The 19,909-nt window shown below is 37.9% G+C and overlaps 1 protein-coding gene across 11 annotated transcripts in view; it reads left to right on the top strand.

Moving 5' to 3' along the window:
• Positions 1-19,909, top strand: part of CC2D2B (coiled-coil and C2 domain containing 2B) — a 150,196-nt gene that overhangs the window by 110,444 nt on the left and 19,843 nt on the right. For 8 of the 11 annotated variants that reach the window (XM_058436153.1, XM_058436151.1, XM_058436150.1 and 5 more), the window contains 8 exons: positions 656-752; positions 6,653-6,751; positions 9,059-9,241; positions 9,409-9,606; positions 10,678-10,767; positions 13,061-13,174; positions 16,044-16,178; positions 16,542-16,664. In XM_058436153.1, coding sequence (XP_058292136.1) covers positions 656-752; positions 6,653-6,751; positions 9,059-9,241; positions 9,409-9,606; positions 10,678-10,767; positions 13,061-13,174; positions 16,044-16,178; positions 16,542-16,664 — 1,039 coding nt within the window. The other 3 variants (XM_058436154.1, XM_058436158.1, XM_058436157.1) reach the window with 3 other exon arrangements.

Here is a 19,909-nt window from a genome sequence, read left to right as displayed (position 1 = left end):
CCTGGGTTCAAGCGATTCTCCTGCCTCAGCCTCCTGAGTAGCTGGGATTACAACTGCCTGCCACCAGGCCTGGCTAAGTGTGTGTGTGTGTGTGTGTGTGTGTGTGTGTGTGTGTGTGTGTGTGTGTGTGTATTTTTAGTAGAGACAGGGTTTCGCCATGTTGGCCAGGCTTGCCCCGAACTACTGACCTCAGGTGATCCACCTGCCTCGGCCTCCCAAAGTGCTGGGATTATAGGCGTGAGCCACCGTGCCGGGCCATAAATTCTGTATTTAAAGTCATATCTGTTAACTGGGAATAAAAGAGCATTTTATCTCTTATGTGTCAACTAGCAGAAACTAGCAGAATTTAAGATAAGTTGAAAAATCTATACAATACTCCAAAGAATCTTTGCAATTGATAGGTATAGTGAAAGCCTTTCTGTTCGACACTTAAACATTTTTATTTTTCATCTTAAGAGACATGTAAATTACAAAGCACATGCTGGCTCTAATGAAAGGTAGCAGCCAGTCTTCAAAACATAAAGCTTTTACTTAGTTTATACTTCATAAAAGAAAACAACACAGGTAATTTTATAGTTCTTTATGAATAATGCTCTTAGGAAATAAGTTGATTTTGAGAAAATTAAGCATTTGAATATATTTTTCTTATTTGCAGCTCACCAGGACATGATTATAGCTTCTCAAGCTTATCTAAAATAAAAGATAATATATATATCAACATTTTTGATGAAATGATGACTGAAAAACATGAGGTAAAATAAAATAAAAGATAATATATATATCAACATTTTTGATGAAATGATGACTGAAAAACATGAGGTAAAGTAGAATAATTACAATAGCCAATGCTGAAATAATTCTAAGGTCAAACTCAATGAAGTCTAGTAACATGTAATATATGCTTTTAGATGCAATGTCTACATCCAACATTTTCTTGAAAGGATTTGAGGCAACTTGCAATAAAATCAGACGTATGACAAGTCAGTTCAAAAATAACAGAGATCATAAACCACATACAGGAGGAGGAGGAATAAATATATCAAGAACTTGGGAGAAGTAGGTTTCTGCAATTGAACATTACATTTGAATGTGAGCTTCCTGTAGCCAATACAGAAATATAAACAGAAATAGGTTACATATTTCTCATTATCTGATCAAAGAAAATATACCACTCCTACAAAAGAGATCAAATTATTCCTAAGGTTAAAATCCAGTTCTACTTAATCTAATTTCTAAAATTACTGACTGTCATCCTTATAGATGTGTAAAAGTTCCTAGCACAATGCCCAGCACCCTAGCAAGCTCCAAAATAAACGTTAGTTTCCTCCCTATTGAACTTGCTACTAAAAATATAAAGATGCATACCCATAGTATCTACTCTTTTAAGGTATGTAGATTAAATGCTTTAATAGAAACGTTTTCCAAATTCTATGGCAATGCTACTGAAGGAGCAATTAATTCTACCTGGAGGGACTGGGGATCCATGTCAGAGAAATTGAACAAGACCTTCAAGAGTAAGGTTCAGGAACGAGCCTTCTCTAAAAGCCACTGCAAATCATAATGGCTATGTTTTCTAGGAGATACAACACACATTCTTATTAAAGAAACTTTAAATCAACCATGATAAATGCTGAGGGTAAAATATTGAGCAATAGTTTGGTGATAGCTTTTCTCCAAGGAGTTAAACTGAGTAGCGTTCTGATGATCAAAACTGATAACGGGTAAAGCTTAGAAAACCCAAAAGAATGTCTAACAAATTTTCTCTCTCAAAGGTGAATTATCTCAAAGACAAATTTGATCAGAATTGAATAGCAGTTGATTAACAACTGAACCCTTGAAAGTGCTTTGCATTGTTATTAGAGTGAGATTGTTGTTATTGGAATGAGATCCACATGCTTTAGATATCAGACTTGTTTGTGACAATATTGGCATGCTCTTTAAAAAAAAGAAAGGGCCTTGCATTCTTGCCCTCCTCTCATGGACAAGGTTTTAGGGTAGGTATGGGCCAAAACATTCCATTGTCTTGTAAATGACTAGAGCGAGGCTGAGCCCCGAGATAGCCACGCAGTTGAAAGAAGGTTTTAAGTTATCACTGAACACTATTTTGTCTAGAAATGTTTCATTTTTCCTCTTTTTTTCTCTGTGCCCCTCCTGTATATTTTCTTCCTGCTATCAACTGTTTTCTTAATTCCCTCGGATCTCCCTTTCTTTAGTTATGTATTAGCAGAAAGCTGAAGACTTGGAACTCTCACAGACACATAGCCTATTTTTAACGCTCTGCATGAAAGAGATGGACTGAACTGCCTTTGGAACTGGCAGAGCAAGCCCCATGCATACTCCAGATTTAAAACCTAGGTTAACTGAAACTCTAACAAAAATCCCAGTGGCCACAGAAAGAGCTTAAACTAGCCCAAAACTCAGATACTGGTTTAAATACTTTTTTAAAAAAAATAGTTATTTTCAAGATTTTAAAATTTATTAGCATATAAATTTTCAGCATAGTCTCATAATTTTTGACTTGCCATTATCTCCTCTCCTCTGGTTTCTAACTTTATCCAACTATGTCTTTCAATTTTTAAAAAAATTATTTAATTTGGAAGATGTTTGCCTATTCTTTAAAAAACCAACTACTGAAATTGTTTTTACTTTTCACTTTTTTGTTTTTCTAATTCATTTATTTCCACTTGTATTTTAATTATTTTTTTCTTCCTATTCCCCCAGGACTATAATTTTTGTACTTACTTTGGCCAAATGTATTGAATGCCTAGTTTGTTTGATCTCTTGCCTTCTCATAAATAATGGAAACATTCTGAAACTATAAATTTATCTCTGTAAACATCTTAGACTATGTATTTTATATTTAGTGACTTATTTTTTATTTTATATATGTAACATATATTATATACATATAATTAATATATATATATATTACATTTTCTTACTTGGCCTAACAGTCTTCTAATATTGTCTTTGCATTTTCAAATGTTTGAAAGGTTTTGTGTAAACTTTTGATTTTAAATTTCAGTTTTATTACCTTGTGGAAATCATACTGTACATTTGAGCCTTCAGTCCCACGGTTCATTTAGTCAAGCCACTCTCCCAACTCCATGACTGCTAATTAACATACAAAGATGTTCATCCTGATGACACGATAAGGGACCCTATTGGGCAAGCTATATTGCTCACAAAGAAATTATCTTCCAGGACAAAGATGAAGGGGTTACTTTGATTTACAATGGGTTGAGAGACTAAATATACAGATATCTGAGTTTTATTTATATGAGTTATTTAAAGAGATGGTCCAATCATAGCAGTACCTCTTCCACCATTTAACCATCAGAGTGCCTGGCCCTGCTTCAACTTACACCAGGATATGCAGACTTACCACATACACATTATAGCTCCGGATATTAAGTCTTGTTTTTATCACTTGATATATACAGTTCTCATACTAATAGATTCCTTAAAGGTTGCTTCATATATAATTCATATTGTTGATCTTAAAATCTTTCATTGCTTCTCAGAGAGGATGCATAAGGAACCAATTTTACGTACTTTTATTTTTATTTGACTTTGAAGTTCAGGGGTACACATGCAAGTTTGTTATACTTGTGTCACGGGGGTTTGTTGTACAGATTATTTCATCACCCAGGTATTAAGCCTAGTATCCATTAGCTGTTTTTCCTGATCCTTTTCCACCTCCCACCCTCCACACTCCAATAGGCCCCAGTGTGTGTTATCCCTCTGTATGTGTCCATGTGTTCTCATCGTTTAGCTCCCACCTATAAGTGGGAGCATGTGGTATTTGGTTTTGTGTTCCTGTGTTAGTTTGCTAAGTATAATGGCCTCCAGCTCCATCCATGTAGGGAACTAATTCTAAAGTGAACTTTGATAGAGCTATAATCTATAGCCTCAGGCAAGGTAGACCTAAGAAGCCTCCAGCATCCCTGGGACTTAGGATGGAAAGATTAATGCAGTTGAGAGCACATCAGTCAGAATTCCAAGGACTTGATTGCTACAAAGCTACCTAAGTGTGCCTATTACCTTTTAGACTAGAGCAGCACAGTCCATCTTGCTCAGCTCTGTTGTTGCTGGTTAGCCTCTGGATTTAAAAGACCCTTCTCATATTCCCTGGTAAGTGGATGGGGTAACTTCTTAAGTACAGAAAGTTGGAAGGGCTCCTAATGTCCAAAGCAGTGGTTATGAACTAAAGGCAGGAATCAGGGTTTTGGCAGCTTTTTTCAAACTTCAGCTATTTTCTTTCACTTTCCCTAGATTCTCTGGCCTTTGGCTGATGAAATGAAAAATATAAGTGGCCAAAAGTGGAGTAGATTATAGGGTGCTGCCAATGGGAGGGGTGGTGGTGGTATCGAATGCCAATCCCTTTTATGCCTAACCCCTGCTTCTCCCTACTACAAATACTTTCTCTAATTTTGAAAATAGTGTTATTGAGGAATGATTAGCATACAATAATCTGCACATATTTAAAGTGTATAATTTGACAAGTTTTGATATATGTCTATACCAATGAAACCGTCATCACAATTAAGATAACAAACATATCCATTACCCTCAAAACTATCCTACTGCTCTGTTGGCATATCTACCTCCTGCCTGCAACCAGTGATTTGTGTTCTGTCACTATTGTTTCTATTTTCTAGGATTGTATAGAAAATGGAATCCTATGCTATGTGTCTTTTTTTTTTTTTTGGTTTTGCTACTTTTACTCAGAAAAATTATTTTCAGATTCATTCATGTTGTAGTTTTATCAAATAGTTCATTTCTTTTTATTATATAGCAGTATTCCATTGATAAACATGCATTTCATTGCTTGTTTATATATTCACCTTTGATGGACGTTTAGATTGTTTTCATTTTTTGACTATTATAAATAAAGCTGCTATGAACATTTGTGTAAAGTCTTTTTATAGACAAATGCTTTCATTTCTCTTAGTAAATAAAAATAGCTGGATATGATGGTAAATGAATATTTAAGAAACTGCTAAACTGTTTTCTGAAGTGATTGTACCACTTTTTATGCCCACCAGTAATGTAGGAGACTTCCAGTTCTTTCACTTTCTTACAAACACTTGGTCAAACTTTTAAACTTTAGCCACTCTAATAGTTGTGTGGTGGTTTCTCATTGTAGCTCTAATTTGCATTTCCTAATGACTAATGGTGATGGGCACCCTTCCATGTAAATATTTATTTGCCATTTATATATCTTCTTTGGTGAGGTGTCTGTTCAAGTCTTTTGTCTATTTTTAAAATTGGGTTATTTTCTTATTGAATTTTGGGAGTTCTTTGTATTCGTCTTTTGTCAGATACATGATTTGCAAATATTTTCTCCCAATATGTAGCTTATCTTTTTATTTTCTTAGCAGTGTGTTTTGAAGAGTGAGGTTTTTAATTTTGATGAAGTCAAATTTATCAACTTGCTTTTGATGTCATGTTTTTTAGCTCTGTATTTTGCAACTCTCTTTCTAGGTTCATACGTGTTAGATATATATTACATATTACATACATATTTCTTTTTGATGAATAGATTCCTGTATCAGTATAAAATATCTCTCTTTATTCCTGATTATATTTCTTGTTTTTAAATATGGTTTGTCTGTTATAAATATAGTGACTCGGCTTTCTTTTAATTAGTGTTTGTATAACATATCTTTTTATTTTCTTTTAAGCCGTGTCTTTATATTTAAAATGGGTTTACTCTAGACAGCATACAGTTGAGTCTTGCTTTTTAATCCACTCTGACAATCTCTGCCTTTGAATGTATGACCATTTACATTTTGTATAATTATTAACCTGGCTGTGTACCATCTTCCTATTTATCTTGTGCTTATCCCAACTATTCTTTATTCTTTTTTCCTGCCTTCTTTTGGATTGATGGGATACTTTTATGATTTCATTTTATTTCCACTATTGGCTTATTAGCTATAATTGTTTGTTTTCTTAACTGTTGCTCTCAGGTTTACAATATTCTCTTTAATTCACCACAGACTATCTGTACATAATATAGTACCACTTCACATATAGTGTAAGAGCAGGATACTATAATATAATGCCTCCATTTCCCCTTCCTTGCATTGTGCTAGTGTTGTCATACATTCTACTTTACAAAAGTCACAAACTCCACAACAGATAATTTTCTCTCAGACTATTACTTTTGCTTTAAATAGTTATCTTTCAAATAAATTAAAAAGCAAGAAAAACATATCTTTTCTATTTACCTTTTGATTTCTTTTTTTTTTTTTTTTTTTTTTGAGACGGAGTCTCGCTCTGTCGCCCAGGCTGGAGTACAGTGGCGCAATCTCGGCTCACTGCAAGCTCCGCCTCCCAGGTTCACGCCATTCTCCTGCCTCAGCCTCTCCGAGTAGCTGGGACCACAGGCGCCCGCCACTACGCCCGGCTAATTTTTTTTTTTTTTTGTATTTTTAGTAGAGACGGGGTTTCACCGTGGTCTCGATCTCCTGACCTTGTGATCCGCCCGCCTCGGCCTCCCAAAGTGCTGGGATTACAGGCGTGAGCCACCACCTCTGGCCTTGATTTCTTTTTTAAAAGAGAATGACTTTTTATATTTACCTGTGAGTTTATAAAACTATTCATCACATGATATTAAGTAATAAAAAATTATTTATTTTCATAGGATCACTGTCTCAAGAGCTGTAGTGGTCACTCATATATAAGAAAGGATTGGCTTGGATCCATTGTCTTCCCTTTTTCTGCTCTTCTGCAACAATCTGAGGTAAGAGAAAATGCTTCTTTGCTCATTCTAAGTTTTGACCTCTGGATAATAGAAACACTTTCTGTTGTCTTTGAATCAGACTCTGTGATTGGCAGGCTGGTAGGTCAGTTAAGATGATCCTGTATTAGAATGTTCTGGGCTTTTGAAGTGTTTGAAGATTTGAACTGTCTCTAGACAGTTCTGTAGAGTGTTCACTAACAAAGAATAGGATAGTATCTTGAGTGTTTACTAACAAAGAATAGGAAAACTAGTCTTAGGTCTTAAAACAACATTTATATTTGCATGTAAGAGTTCTATAAGATCAGATTCATGAAACATTCTGAATAATGGTGTTGTTTTGTAATCATGAGTACCAGGAGTTTCAGCTTGTCGACACTGTGTATTGACAATGGTAAGACCTATGATTTGCACCTAGTCTCTATGAGAGCCTCAGAGGGCTCTGCTGTTGGGTTATTATGTAGCAGGAAAATGCCTACATGATTAGCAAAGTAGAAAAGCCCCAGCCCAGACTCCACTGTTACTTCTTCACTGAGTGATGGTAGGCAAGGCACTTGACATCTCTGACGCCATGCCAGACACTGGAAATGTGAAAAGTCAGAAATGAATTTTCTACCTCAATGAGTTCACTGTCTATGGAATAAAACTAACATTTCAGTACAATGTGATAATGCTGTAGTGCTTTAATAGAGGTATGAGATAAGTACATGGGAACATACAGTAGGGAGTGCTTTACTCTTCCTGGTTTGCAAGTGGAAATGCTGGGGGAGTGGTTCAGAGAGTTTGGTAGATAAGAGGAGACTAAGGAGGAGAATCAAAGATCAAAGAAAACTTAACATAGGTGATAACTTTTGAATTAAGTCCTTAAAGATGAATTTCTCAAGAAAATAAGGGCTTGACAAATTGGTCAAGCAAATAAGGGCTTAATTTAGGTTGCCTTTTGCTACCCTGCTTTTCCATCATGGGTTTCTTCCTGCCTATGTGTCCTGACACCAAATTTCCAAGGAGATAACAGTGCTCTCAGATTTATTTTAGAGACAATCATTTAAAAAATATATACAAATCCTAGCTCCTTTGCTTGTCAAGGATTGTGAGCCTTGTTTATTAATTGCACAAAGTCACCACTGTACAGTGTCATAGTAGTACATAAATGGCTGCCATCATATACCAATTAAAGTGTTAATGAACTTTCTGTTCCTACTACCTGGCTGTCATGTTACCAACTAAAGCTATTGGTAAGGAAGTGGGAAAGAACGAATATCAGGTAGGCGAGTAGAGGTGCCTGCACAATGTGCAATCCCATGAAGTCATGACGGCACGTGTTGCAAAGACCGGCAATAGGAATAGACATTGTTGGAGGTACAGCTACAGGGCTTCCTATGTTTTTAAGTCCCTGTGGACACTGCTTAGTCTCAGGCCAGACTGCAGGATACAGTGGTAGGTAAGAGTGTGGACTTCAAAGGTGGACACATCTGGGTTGTAATCCTGGCTCCACTACTCATTACTTTTGTGATCTTGCACAAATACTTCAATTCTCCGACCCTCAGTTTCCTTATTTGTGAAATGGAGATAAGGGCAGTGTCTACTCCATTGAATGATATGATCTATATCAAGCACTTGGCACAGGGTCTTGCACATTAGTAAGCACTCAGTAACTATTAGCTATCATGTGTTTTTTTGAGACAGCATCTCACTGTGTTGCCCAGGCTGGAATGCAGTGAGACAATCATAGCTTATTGCAGCCTCAGCCTCCCAAGCCCAAGTGATCCTCCCACCTCAACCTCCTAAGTAGCTGGGACCACAGGTGTGCACCACCACTCCCAGCTAATATTTATTATTATTATTATTTACCTCTTACACACATGCACGCACACATACACACACATACACACACACACATACAATTTCCCCTACTGTGGACCTCAGGGTTGTCTTTCTTGCTGTTACATATTTTCTCTTTATAGACCCAATACAAAATGTAACATGATCTTTTAGCTTCTTCTCTGAGCCTGCATTAGATTTTCTAAGAGCTTTATGGCTGGTATCGTAACTTGCTTCTTTGTTTCATTCCTTTGTTACTCCTACCCTCTCTACATAGTACATATTAGGCAGGGACCCAAGGTGTTAAGGCTGCCTATGAACACATCACCACAGAGAACCTGCTCATTCTTGGGCAAGTACAAATGAGTAGAAACCCATTCACGCAAGCAAGCAAGCTTTCTGTGATGGAGTGGACTCCGCTGGGCCTTAATATTTGACTGATGTTTATTTTCATCATGCATAATCCATTATACTGATATACTCTTTCAGATTAGTGGAACATTTCAAGTAACTATTCCACCAGTTTTGCTTGGGTATACTTGGAGTAATACTTATGTATTTCCTAAAGAAGATTCCAATGAGAAGAATTTAAAAGAATGTACATTCTTAAATATTTTTGCTACCATTGAACCTCAAATATCATATGTCACCTGTAATCCAACACTAGATAAGGTAGGTTTTACATTGAATTTCTTTTATATATACCATCAAAGAAGTATAAACTATTTTAAAAACCAGTAATAATAATTTCAAAGATGGCAAAAATAAACATTGGTTCTTGACATTTTCCTGTGAGAACAATATAGTACAATGTTGAAATACTTTAAATTTTATTGTAGTTTTTAGGTCAAACAGACGTCTTGCAGAGAGCACAGATTTTTAAAAAGAATTGTAAGGCAATGTTTCCCAACCGAAGAATCATAACGACTGTTTTTAATGATGAAGGGATACAGTTCTTAGTCACAAGATATATCAAGGCATTAAATCCACCTCAGCAACTTCTGGATATATTTCTTCACAATTCTAATGCAACATTTGTAAGTTATAATTATTTTTAACATCTTCATTTTGATTAAAGGGAATCTGTGAAGAATCACTTTTACCTTTTGTGTATTTGGGTTCAATCTAGTGAGTCATCTGTCCTCAAAATATTTGTACTGTTTGTGAGTCATAAAGCTCCCTTAGCTGGACTCTTTAAGCTAAAATCAAAAGTTCTAATTTAGATTGCCTATTGCTACACTGCTTTTCCATCATGGGTTTCTTCCTGCCTGTGTGTCCTGACACCCAATATCCAAGGAGGTAATAGTGCTCTCAGATCTATTTCAAAGACTATCTTTATCTTTTAAAAAATACATATAAATCTGAGCTCCTTTGCTTGTCAAGGATTGTGAGTCTTGTTTATTAATTGCATGAAGTCACCAGTGTAGAGGAACATAATAGCACGTAAATGGCAGCTATTGAATATCAGTTAAAATGTTCATGAACTTTCTATGTTAACACATTATTTGCACCCCTTTCTCCCTTCCTAGATTAGTCTGAGTCTTTGTCTCCAGCACTATAGGGGAAAAATCCATAGTATAACTTACATTGTTTGAGAAAGCACATTGTACTACCCTAATATCTCCCTGCTGCAACAGCTTATAATAAAGTTATATTCACAAAAATAATTGTGATAGATTTTGAACCAAAAAACAAATAAAACCTTTGCTATTCTTCAATATCTTAAAATTTTTTAACAGTTGTACTTTAAAGTACATGTTTAATGTGGAAACATATTATTGTAATATTTAAAATTTTAGTAATAAATTACTAAATAAATAATTAGTAAATAAATAAATATAAATAAAATATAATGGTTACATGCACCCTGTGCAGTCAGTCCAACTTGGGCTCAGTTTCCCAGAGACTTCACATATTGCATTAGCCATGGAATCCAGGGCAAGTTATTTTATTACTCCAAGCTTATTTCCTCTTCTGTAATAGTAGAATAATAATAGTGTCTACTTTTATAGGCTTAGATTATATGCTAAATGAGACAGTGCATGTAAAGCATTGTGCTAAGCGATGGACATACAGTACACACTCAATAAATGTGAATATTATTCTAGGACCTCATTGCTCGATTTGTATCTTTGATTCCTTTTGTGCCTAATACACCGGATGAAAATGATGGTTCAGATATATGGATGACATCAGAGGTAATAAATTACATTTTATAATTAAAATGTATAGTATTTCTTTTAAGGAAACCTTTTAAAAATATTATGTATTTATGTATTACTTTGCCTTGTGGAATTTAAAAGTATTTGATAATTTTATACATCACCTTCAGCTCCATAGCAATCTATGGAAATAATTCATGAATACCAAAAATCTTTTCAACATTCTAAGTGGTAGCTCATGAATATTTTGACTCAACGGGAATTCCAGGAGTATAATATTATGCCATTCTCCAGAGAGCAGTATGACTTGTCACTATGGAGTTGGTCAGACTCTGAAGTCTTGTGCAAGTGCTGTCACTTCCCAAAAGCTTTCCCCCATCACCCCCCTCTGAGTGAAGAGCTCGTAGAACAATGCTCTTCCTTAGCACTTAAAGTCCTCTTTACTCTGATTGCCAAATAAAATACAGGCCCCATGCAATATTCAGGACAAACTTTTAGTAATAAATTACTTGTTGTTTATCTGAAATTAAAATCTAACTGGGCATCCTATAAGTTCTTTTCAAGTCTGGCAACCCTAAGCAGAGTATTTAGAGTATTTCTTCCATTTCAGCTTAAATCATGTTTGTGTCATAAACCATGAGTGTATGACTGATTCAGTTTCACAAGAAAAGAATTATTTTCTCTCACCTAACACACAGTCTTTGGAGTAAAACAACCAACCTTGGTTCAAATCCTAGTTCAAAGACTTAATAGATGTGTGACCTAAGATAAGTTAACTTATTTGGACCTCAATTTCCTTATCTATGTCATACAGGAGTTTTAAAAAGACTAAGTTTAGTAACATGCAAAGCATCTGGACCTCAGGAAAACTTAGTTCCCTACTGTCGTCCTCTCCCTACTCCTCTTATAAAATCCAGAACCTCCTTGGCCTGACAATGAAGACTATTATTATTCTGCCCTTAGCTCACCTGTTCACACTGTTCTTTCAGAAGGGCCTCCTTAACTATCCTCCCTAACCCCCATCCTTCACCATCAGGTTCAGCCAATGCACACTGATAGGGCCATATCAGTTGTTAAAACATTGCAATGCTTCCATACTGATCGGTAAATAGTCATTGCCATGAGCTCTCTAGCTCCCCAACCCTTACCCCCACCTCCCTGGCCCCCACAGCTCCTTCTCAGGAAGGGTATTGAACTGGAGAGTGCATGTCACATCTTTTTTTTTTTTTTTTTTTTAAATGGAGTCTCGCTCTGTCACCAGGCTGGAGTGCGGTGGCACGATCTCAACTCACTGCAAGCTCTAACTCCCTGGTTCAAGCAATTCTCCTGCCTCAGCCTCCTGAGTAGCTGGAATTATAGGCACACACCACCAGGCCCAGCTATTTTTTTTTTGTATTTTAGCAGAGATGGGGTTTCACCATGTTGGCCAGGATGGTCTCAATCTCCTGACCTCATGATCTGCCCACCTCAGCCTCCCAAAGTGCTGGGATTACAAGCATGAGCCACCGCGCCTGGCCACATGCCTTATTTAAATGATGTAGCCACTAGTCAGCAACAGATTGTTGCCATCTGAACATTTGGACCCAAGTCTTTGCTAGAGTTTTTTTTTTTTTCAACAAAATCCAGAAATGTAGAATTTTCTAAGAAAATGTTCTTTTTTTGACATTCTGGGAGCCAAACAAAACACACCTGTAGACTAGAACTAGGTCATAGACCACCAGTTGGCTACTTCTGCTATACTTTTTCTCCCCTGCTATATTGCTGTGCTTTACTGGGAACTCTCTATTTGATCTGTTACACCCTGCTCAGCTGTTCAGCTCTTTGAGTTGAAGACATTTCAGAGTCACTTTTCCTGATTAACATCCAACTCAGATTTCTTCCTTTCTTTGAGTTGACAGTACTATATTGGTACAGGAGAGAATGTAGCTCCACAGCCCAAAGGATCACTTCCTACAAACACTATATGATTCCCTATCAGATAAGGTTCCTCGAAATACCAGTCCATATGTCCCTGCTTGCCCAGGGCACTTTAATATTTGTCCTAAACAAAAACATCCCATTTTGGGTATAAATTGTCTGGTCACTCTATTCAATATCTACATTAAGTGTTCTATAATAAAGGTGGCCCCAATGCTCCAAGTCAATGTTCTCTTCCTCTAATGCCCTAGCAAAGCCGGAGCTGTCTGCTCTGCTGTCAACTTAGCAACTTGGTAAAAATAAATGGGTTTGGAACTGGAGTGAGTACAGGTGCTCCGCATCAGTTGGATGCTTGCATTACTCAATTTTCCCGCTCTTTTTTTTTTTTTTATTCCTATTGCTTTTGTCTTAGCGCTGCATCAGTTTGGCTATTGGAAACAAGGAGGAGCATGCCATCCTTCTCTGTAATTTCTTTCTGTATTTTGGAAAGAAGGCACTGGTCCTCTTGGGAACCTCAGTGTTAGAAGTAAGTGCTGGAGTTCATATTGAAATAATGTAAGCAAAAGGAAATCAGATTTCAGCTGCAAGTTTAGAAGACTTCAAACCCAGGTTTCCATCTCTTCACAAACTAATTTGGAATTTCATGGGCAAGCAATGATTAGTTAAGAGGATAATATTGGTTCATCAAAATTTCTACAATTTAAAGAGTGATTTCCTTTTGCTTTTCTCCCTTGTAAAAGAGTACTAAAAATAGTGCTACATCATAGGGTTACTGGGAATATTAAATGACTTAGTACATATTAAGGGACTGAGAGCAGCACCTGGACACAATAAAGGTGGTGGTGATGGTGGTGGTAATGTAGTAATAGTTATAGTGTAGTTGTGGCAGCTGTTATCCATCCTTACCACCATGATCATCATATGGTTTTTGTTTTTATTTTTGTTTTTTGAGATGGACTTTCGCTCCTGCTGCCCAGGCTGGAAGGCAATGGCGTGATCTCGCCTCACTGCAACCTCTGCCTCTCGGGTTCAAGTGATTTTTCTGCCTCAGCCTCCTGAGTAGCTGGGATTACAGGGGCCCACCATGCCCGGCTAATTTTTTGTATTTTTAGTAGAGATGGGGTTTCATCATGTTGGCCAGGCTGGTCTTGACTCCTGACCTCAGGTAATCCATCTGCCTTGGTCTCCCAAAGTGCTGGGATTACAGGCATGAGCCACTGTGCCCGGCCCATCATATGTTTCTAATAAGTGTATTTTAAGATCTGTAAAAAAAAAAACACTTCTCCTCATGCTCCATTGCTGGGGTTTTAATCTTATAAGAAGTGAGCCAGGAATTAATGTTTCCCTATCTGAAATGTTTACAGCTTAATTTATATGCTTCTACATTTGTACCACCAGAAAGCTATTATTTCTGAACTGTTTCTAGCCCTACCATGAGTATCTTACTAAGTGTCAGTATTTACAGTCTTGCCTTATGGATTTTGTCATGATGATTTATTTCCTTGTATTCTCTTGGCATCATTTATTATTTCATTGCCAAGCTTGTTAACTATTAATAGAAGTTCATTCCCTCTATATGATCTCCTGCCATAGTTGTAAGTGCCACTAGATGGCAGTAAACAGTCAACAATATTTTGGCAACTATTTGCGTTAGTACCTGTGGACCAACACTGCAGGAGCCCTGCACAGTTTCACCTCAGCCATGTGGTTAAGGTAAAGCCTCCTCTTTACTATAAAGACGATGAGCACAGAGACCAAGAGCAAGGGCTGTGAAGTCGAGGAGAGCAGGCTGCACAGCGTAGTTTTAAGAATATGGGTTTGGGGGACAGTCAGACACAGGTTTAAAATGCAGCAATTGCTGAGCATGGTGGCTCATGCCTATAATCCCAGCACTTTGGGAGGCTGAGGAGGGAGGATTGCTTGAGCTCAGGAGTTCAAGATCAGCCTGGATAACACAGGGAGCTCCCACCTCTATAAATAAATAAATAAGCCAGGCATAGCGACACATACCTGTGGTCCCACATACTTAGGAGACTGAGGAGGGAAGATTGCTTGAGCCTGGGAGATCGAGGCTGCAGTGAGCTATAATGGCACCACTGCACTCTAACCTGGGCAACAGAGCGAGACCCTGTCACACACACAGACAAAAAACCCAGCAATGCCACTAACTGTATGATCTCAGCCTTGTTTACTTCTCTGAGCCTCAGTTACCTCCTCATGAAACAGGAGTAATGCCACTCATGGGCTCTTTTGACAAGTCTCAACCTCTGATTCTTTATATGAAAGATGGGCACAATAATCAACCCTTCCTCCCAGAATTTGGAGTGAATGAAAGTGACAAAGTTAGTGTTATTCTTAGCATAGTATCTGATGCAAATAAATACTCAATGATTGTTAAATAGTCTCATTATTATTATTACCTAAAAATTTTTTTTCTTTGCTAGGATAGGCTTACACTAAAAAAGGTCTTATCTTTCAGAGTAAAATAATAACAACATAATAACTACTTTTTATTCCTCAGACTGGTTTTCTGCATACTTCCCTTTAGCTTCTAATTGCAAATCTTGTTCCCAAATTTAATTTAATGGCTTTTTAACTTTACTTGGTTTTGTCAGAGCCTTAAGCCAGTTTCCATTTCCTATCTCTGCCTGGTGTTCACCCTCAGTCTCCAAATATATTCTAACCAAAGCAGGGATAGTCCATATAGCATCTTGTATGAATTAGACAAAAGTGCCCTACCTCAAAACACTGCAGTACTATCTGTTGGGAAATCCTTGTAATGCACTGATTTGTTAAAACAACAGCTGTGTTGCCATCAGGGCACACTCTGCAGGACCATACATGACAGCACTGGCTCACAAGTTCTTTCATCTGAATCCTCATGCTAACCTTGGGCTGAGGATTTCTGGAGCTTTGGTTTTTTGTTTTTGTTTTTGTTTTTTTCATTTCAAAGAAAATGTAAAAGCCCTCAAAAAGGCTTTTATTTATTTTTGTTGTTTGTTTGTTATTGAGACAGGATCTTACTTTGTCACCCAAGCTATAGGGCAGTTGCATTATCACAGCTCATTGCAGCCTCAACTTCTCAGACTCAAGCGATCCTCCCACCTTAGCCTCCCAAGTAGCTGGGACTACAGGTGTGTGTGCCGCTGTGCCCAGCAAATTAAAAAAAATTTTTTTTGTGATAGATGCAGGGTTTCCTTATGCTGCCCAGGCTGGTCTCAAACTCCTGGGCTCAAGTGATCCTCCCACCTCAGCCTCCCAAAGAGCCGGGATTACAGGCATAAGCCACCACACTCCACTAAAAAAGGCTTTAGAAATCAGAATCATCACAGTATAATTTCCATATAAAAAATTATTCAAATCCACCAAAAATTACTTTCTTTTTTCTCATACAGGGGCATGTAGCTTATGTAGTAACTCAAGAAACTAATGAATATTTGCTTTGGAATCCATCAACTGGCCAATGTTATAAGCAGTTTGACCCGTTTTGTCCCTTAAAAAGTGTAGATTGTTTGTTTGATGATAGAAATGTAAGTATATGGGGGAAAAAAATCTTGAGTTATCTCCTCAAGAGTCACCCTGCCTATACACTAGAATCACCTGGGGAACTTTAAATATAGATAGTCTATCAGATTCCCTAGGGCATGGGGCGGGGCAATCTTTTATCCCTAAAGCTTCTCCAGGTGATTGTGTAGTGCCTTCAAGGATGAGAACCATTGAGGTAGTCTAATGATCATGAAACCCTAGAATCTCTTTATCTCCTGCCTCAGAACCCCACTGGGATTCTGCCACTTCATTGAGTAGTAAGACTGTAAAATTTTGCTCCTTCCTTATCAAGAATGGGCCTTGTGTTCCTATGGACCTACACTAATATTATGTTAATATTTTCATAGGTCTGGTTTAATATTCAACAAAATAATACACCAATGGCTGTATTTTTTGACTATTCAAAGGAAAGTTTCTGGAAGCAGTTGCTTCCAAAAAACATTCAAGGAACAAAAATACAAAGCATACAGGTAAATCATATTTTCCCAGGGGTGTCTGTATGAGAGTTACCATTGCTTCTAATCTTTACTAATTGTGACAGCTCTTATTATGTTTTATAGTTGGTTGGTTACTGAAATATTTGGCAATATTAATTAAAAAACTAGTTTTCTCTGCCATCCAGCTCAGGGGCTCTTTCCCCTACTTGCAGAAAAAATAAATTGAGAAGAAAGTGACATCTCAAATGCAAATTTAGATGCTAAAATAGAATTTAAATTTTTTTCATCATAAAACATAACATATAATGTTCAAGATGTGTAGTAAGTTCTTACTCTGACCTAGCCCTCCTGCGCCATATCTATGGTAAGGATCAAGTAGAAAAATTGACAAACAAGAAGCTTTCTGGACTCCCAACCATGACAGTTGTCTCATGGAATAGAAACAGGACAGAAACACTAGCAGTGAGTAGGCTGGAGCAGGGATGGCAGCAAGATCTGAAAATGCTTCATGAAAGCCAGAGAACCAGAGCAAGCATCACTTTTTAAAGACAGGGACTGTGGTGGGGCTACTTTACTTCCCTATTTTTGAAAGGAGATGGGAAGGAAAGCTGTAGACTCACTGTCTGGGGATCAGGGGACAGGAGACCAAGAAGTAACTCAATCACTACATGGCTTGGCTAATGAATCTGTGATGTACTCAGTATTACTTTGGGAAGGCACTAGAAATACCATGTCAACAGCTGTTTCTGGATTGAGGGCCAAGCTGTGGCAGGGTGTCGGCAATTGCCAAGTCCACAAATGAGGAGACAGGAGCCCAGAGGGAGGGAGGGAGAGAGAGAGAAAGGATAAGAGAGAGCAAAAGAACAACAGAAAAATTAGGCAAAAGACAATTCATAGAAGCAGTAACTTACATGCTAAACCTCACTCATAATCAAGGAAATATAATTTAAAACAATAAAACCATTGCTGGACATGGTGGCTTATGCCTGTAATCCCAACACTTGGGGCGGTCAAGCCATGAGGATTACTTGAGGCCAGGAGTTCGAGACCAGCCTGGGCAGCATAGCAAGACCCTGTCTGTAAAAATAAAAACAAAATAATTACCCGGGCATGGTGATGATGTGCAAGTGTAGTCCCAGCTACTCAGGACACTTAGGTGAGAGGACTGTTTGAGCCCAGGAGGTTGAGGTTACAGTGAGCTATGATCGCACCACTGCACTCCAGCCTAGGAGCCTACTGCAAGACCTTTTCTCTAAGATAAATAAACAACTAAAACAATAAAATTATTTCACATGCATAAAATTGGCAAAAAAAAATGTGTGATCGTACTAAGTGTTGGCAAAGAGGCAGAGAAGTGGTGGGAGCATACATTTCTGTAAATGCTTTGGAAAACAATATGTTGATCTGCCAATGCAAATTTCTCAGTGTATACCCCAGAGGAACATTCAGAGGGAGACAAGTACAACAACATTCATTAGAGAATTGCTTGAAATAACAAAAATTTGAAACAGTTCATCAACTGGAAATCAGTACATGAGTTGTGAAGTACTTATACAATGAAATCTTCTGTACAGCAGTAAAAGGTGAATGAACTGAGCCATTTACAGTTGTTCCCAATTTGACTGTCAGTGCATTACATCAGAATCTCTGAGGGTGGAACCCACATGCCAGGAGCTTTGAAGGCTCCCCAGTTGATGCCAACGTGCAGCCAAGGTTGAGAATCACTGGCCAAGAGTCATGCATATCTATATGAAAGAATATAAAAAATATAATGCTGAGCAAAATAAAAAGACATGAAATGACACATACAGTACAAAACCATTTATGTGGAGTTTGAAAGCTGTATATCGTTTATGTATACATAGATATGTGGTGATGTAGAAGAGCATTCATGGGAATGATAAATACCAAATTCAGATTAGAGGTTACTTTTGGGGAGAGAAAAAAAGGAATGAGATCAAGGAGCAGTATACAGAGTATTTCAAGTCTGTCTGTAGTATCTTACTTATTTTTTAAAAGTCTGAAACTAATATGGAAGAATGCAAAGATCAGATATAGCTAGGTGGTAGGTATGCTAGGTGGATGTTCATTACATTATTCTCTATGTTTGCCTGTATAGATTCAAGGCAATTCACACTATCAAAAAGAATGCATGGTGGCTGTGGGGGAAGAAATCAAAGAGGGCCCAAGTGTATAAAATGATGGATTTCTGGCTGGGTGAGGTGGCTCATGCCTGTAATCCCAGCACTTTGGGAGGCTGAGGCAGGTGGATCACTTGAGGTCTGGAGTTCGAGACCAGCCTGGCCAAGGTGATGAAATCCCGTCTCTACTGAAATTATAAAAAAAAGTAGCTGAATGTGGTGGTGCACACCTGTAATCCCAGTTACTCGGGAGGCTGAGGCAGGAGAATCACTTGAGCCCAGGGTGGCAGAGGTTGCAGTGAGCTGAAATTGCACCACTGCACTCCAGTCTGGGCAATAGAGTGAGACTCTGTCGAAAAAAAAAAAAAAGTGATGGGTTTCTTTCTCATTCAACGTCTCTTTCCCACTCTCAAAGAAGAAGTCACTGTCAGTAGTTTCTCATGCATCCTTCTAACATTCTCCATGCAGATGCAAGCATATATAGGTATTTTTATATTTCCTATTTGAAAAGTCATTTTAAGGAAGGGGAAATGTGCTTCTCTTTCTTGAGCAAGCCACATTTAAAGCCTCTACAGCCCATACCTTGCTTTGCCCATCCCAAAGCTGTGACCAAAGCATTGCTGCCTCCTAGGGGGAGAATAATCTATTTCGAGATGAGGCTCTTGTTTGTTTAATGTATAATCATTCTCTTGTTCACTCAGGTGATATTTATTGATTTCCCACTATGAGCCAGTGTTACGTTAGATGTAGATACTACAAGGAAAAAGACATATCTCAGTGTTCTTGGAACTTGGATTCTAGAGGAAGAAACAAAAGGGAGCAAGCAAGTGCAGTACAGAGCAATGAGTGCTGTTACAGAAGATATGATGGTGCTTTGGGGAGTGCACAGCAGGAGGCCTTGAGGGAGGGGAGTTGTAGGGGCTTCCGGGAAAGAATGATGAGAAGCATGAGTGAGGAAGGGTGAGCAGGAGCTGGCCTAGATAAAAGTCAGGAATGAGAATGGTCCCGACAGATAGCAGGAACAGCGAATGGGAAGACCTGTAGTGGCAAGGAGATATCTGTCCAGGAGCTGAGAGGCGAGGCTGGCCAATGCTGGGGTGGACAGTCCTGGTGAGAGTTTGGGCCTTTGTCCTCAGG

The sequence above is a fragment of the Hylobates moloch genome, unplaced genomic scaffold (genome assembly GCF_009828535.3).
Source record: "Hylobates moloch isolate HMO894 unplaced genomic scaffold, HMol_V3 SCAFFOLD_3, whole genome shotgun sequence".
Classification (NCBI taxonomy): domain Eukaryota; kingdom Metazoa; phylum Chordata; class Mammalia; order Primates; family Hylobatidae; genus Hylobates; species Hylobates moloch.
The sequence above is the reverse complement of the archived record's forward strand: the minus strand, read 5'-3'. Positions and strand labels throughout refer to the sequence as shown.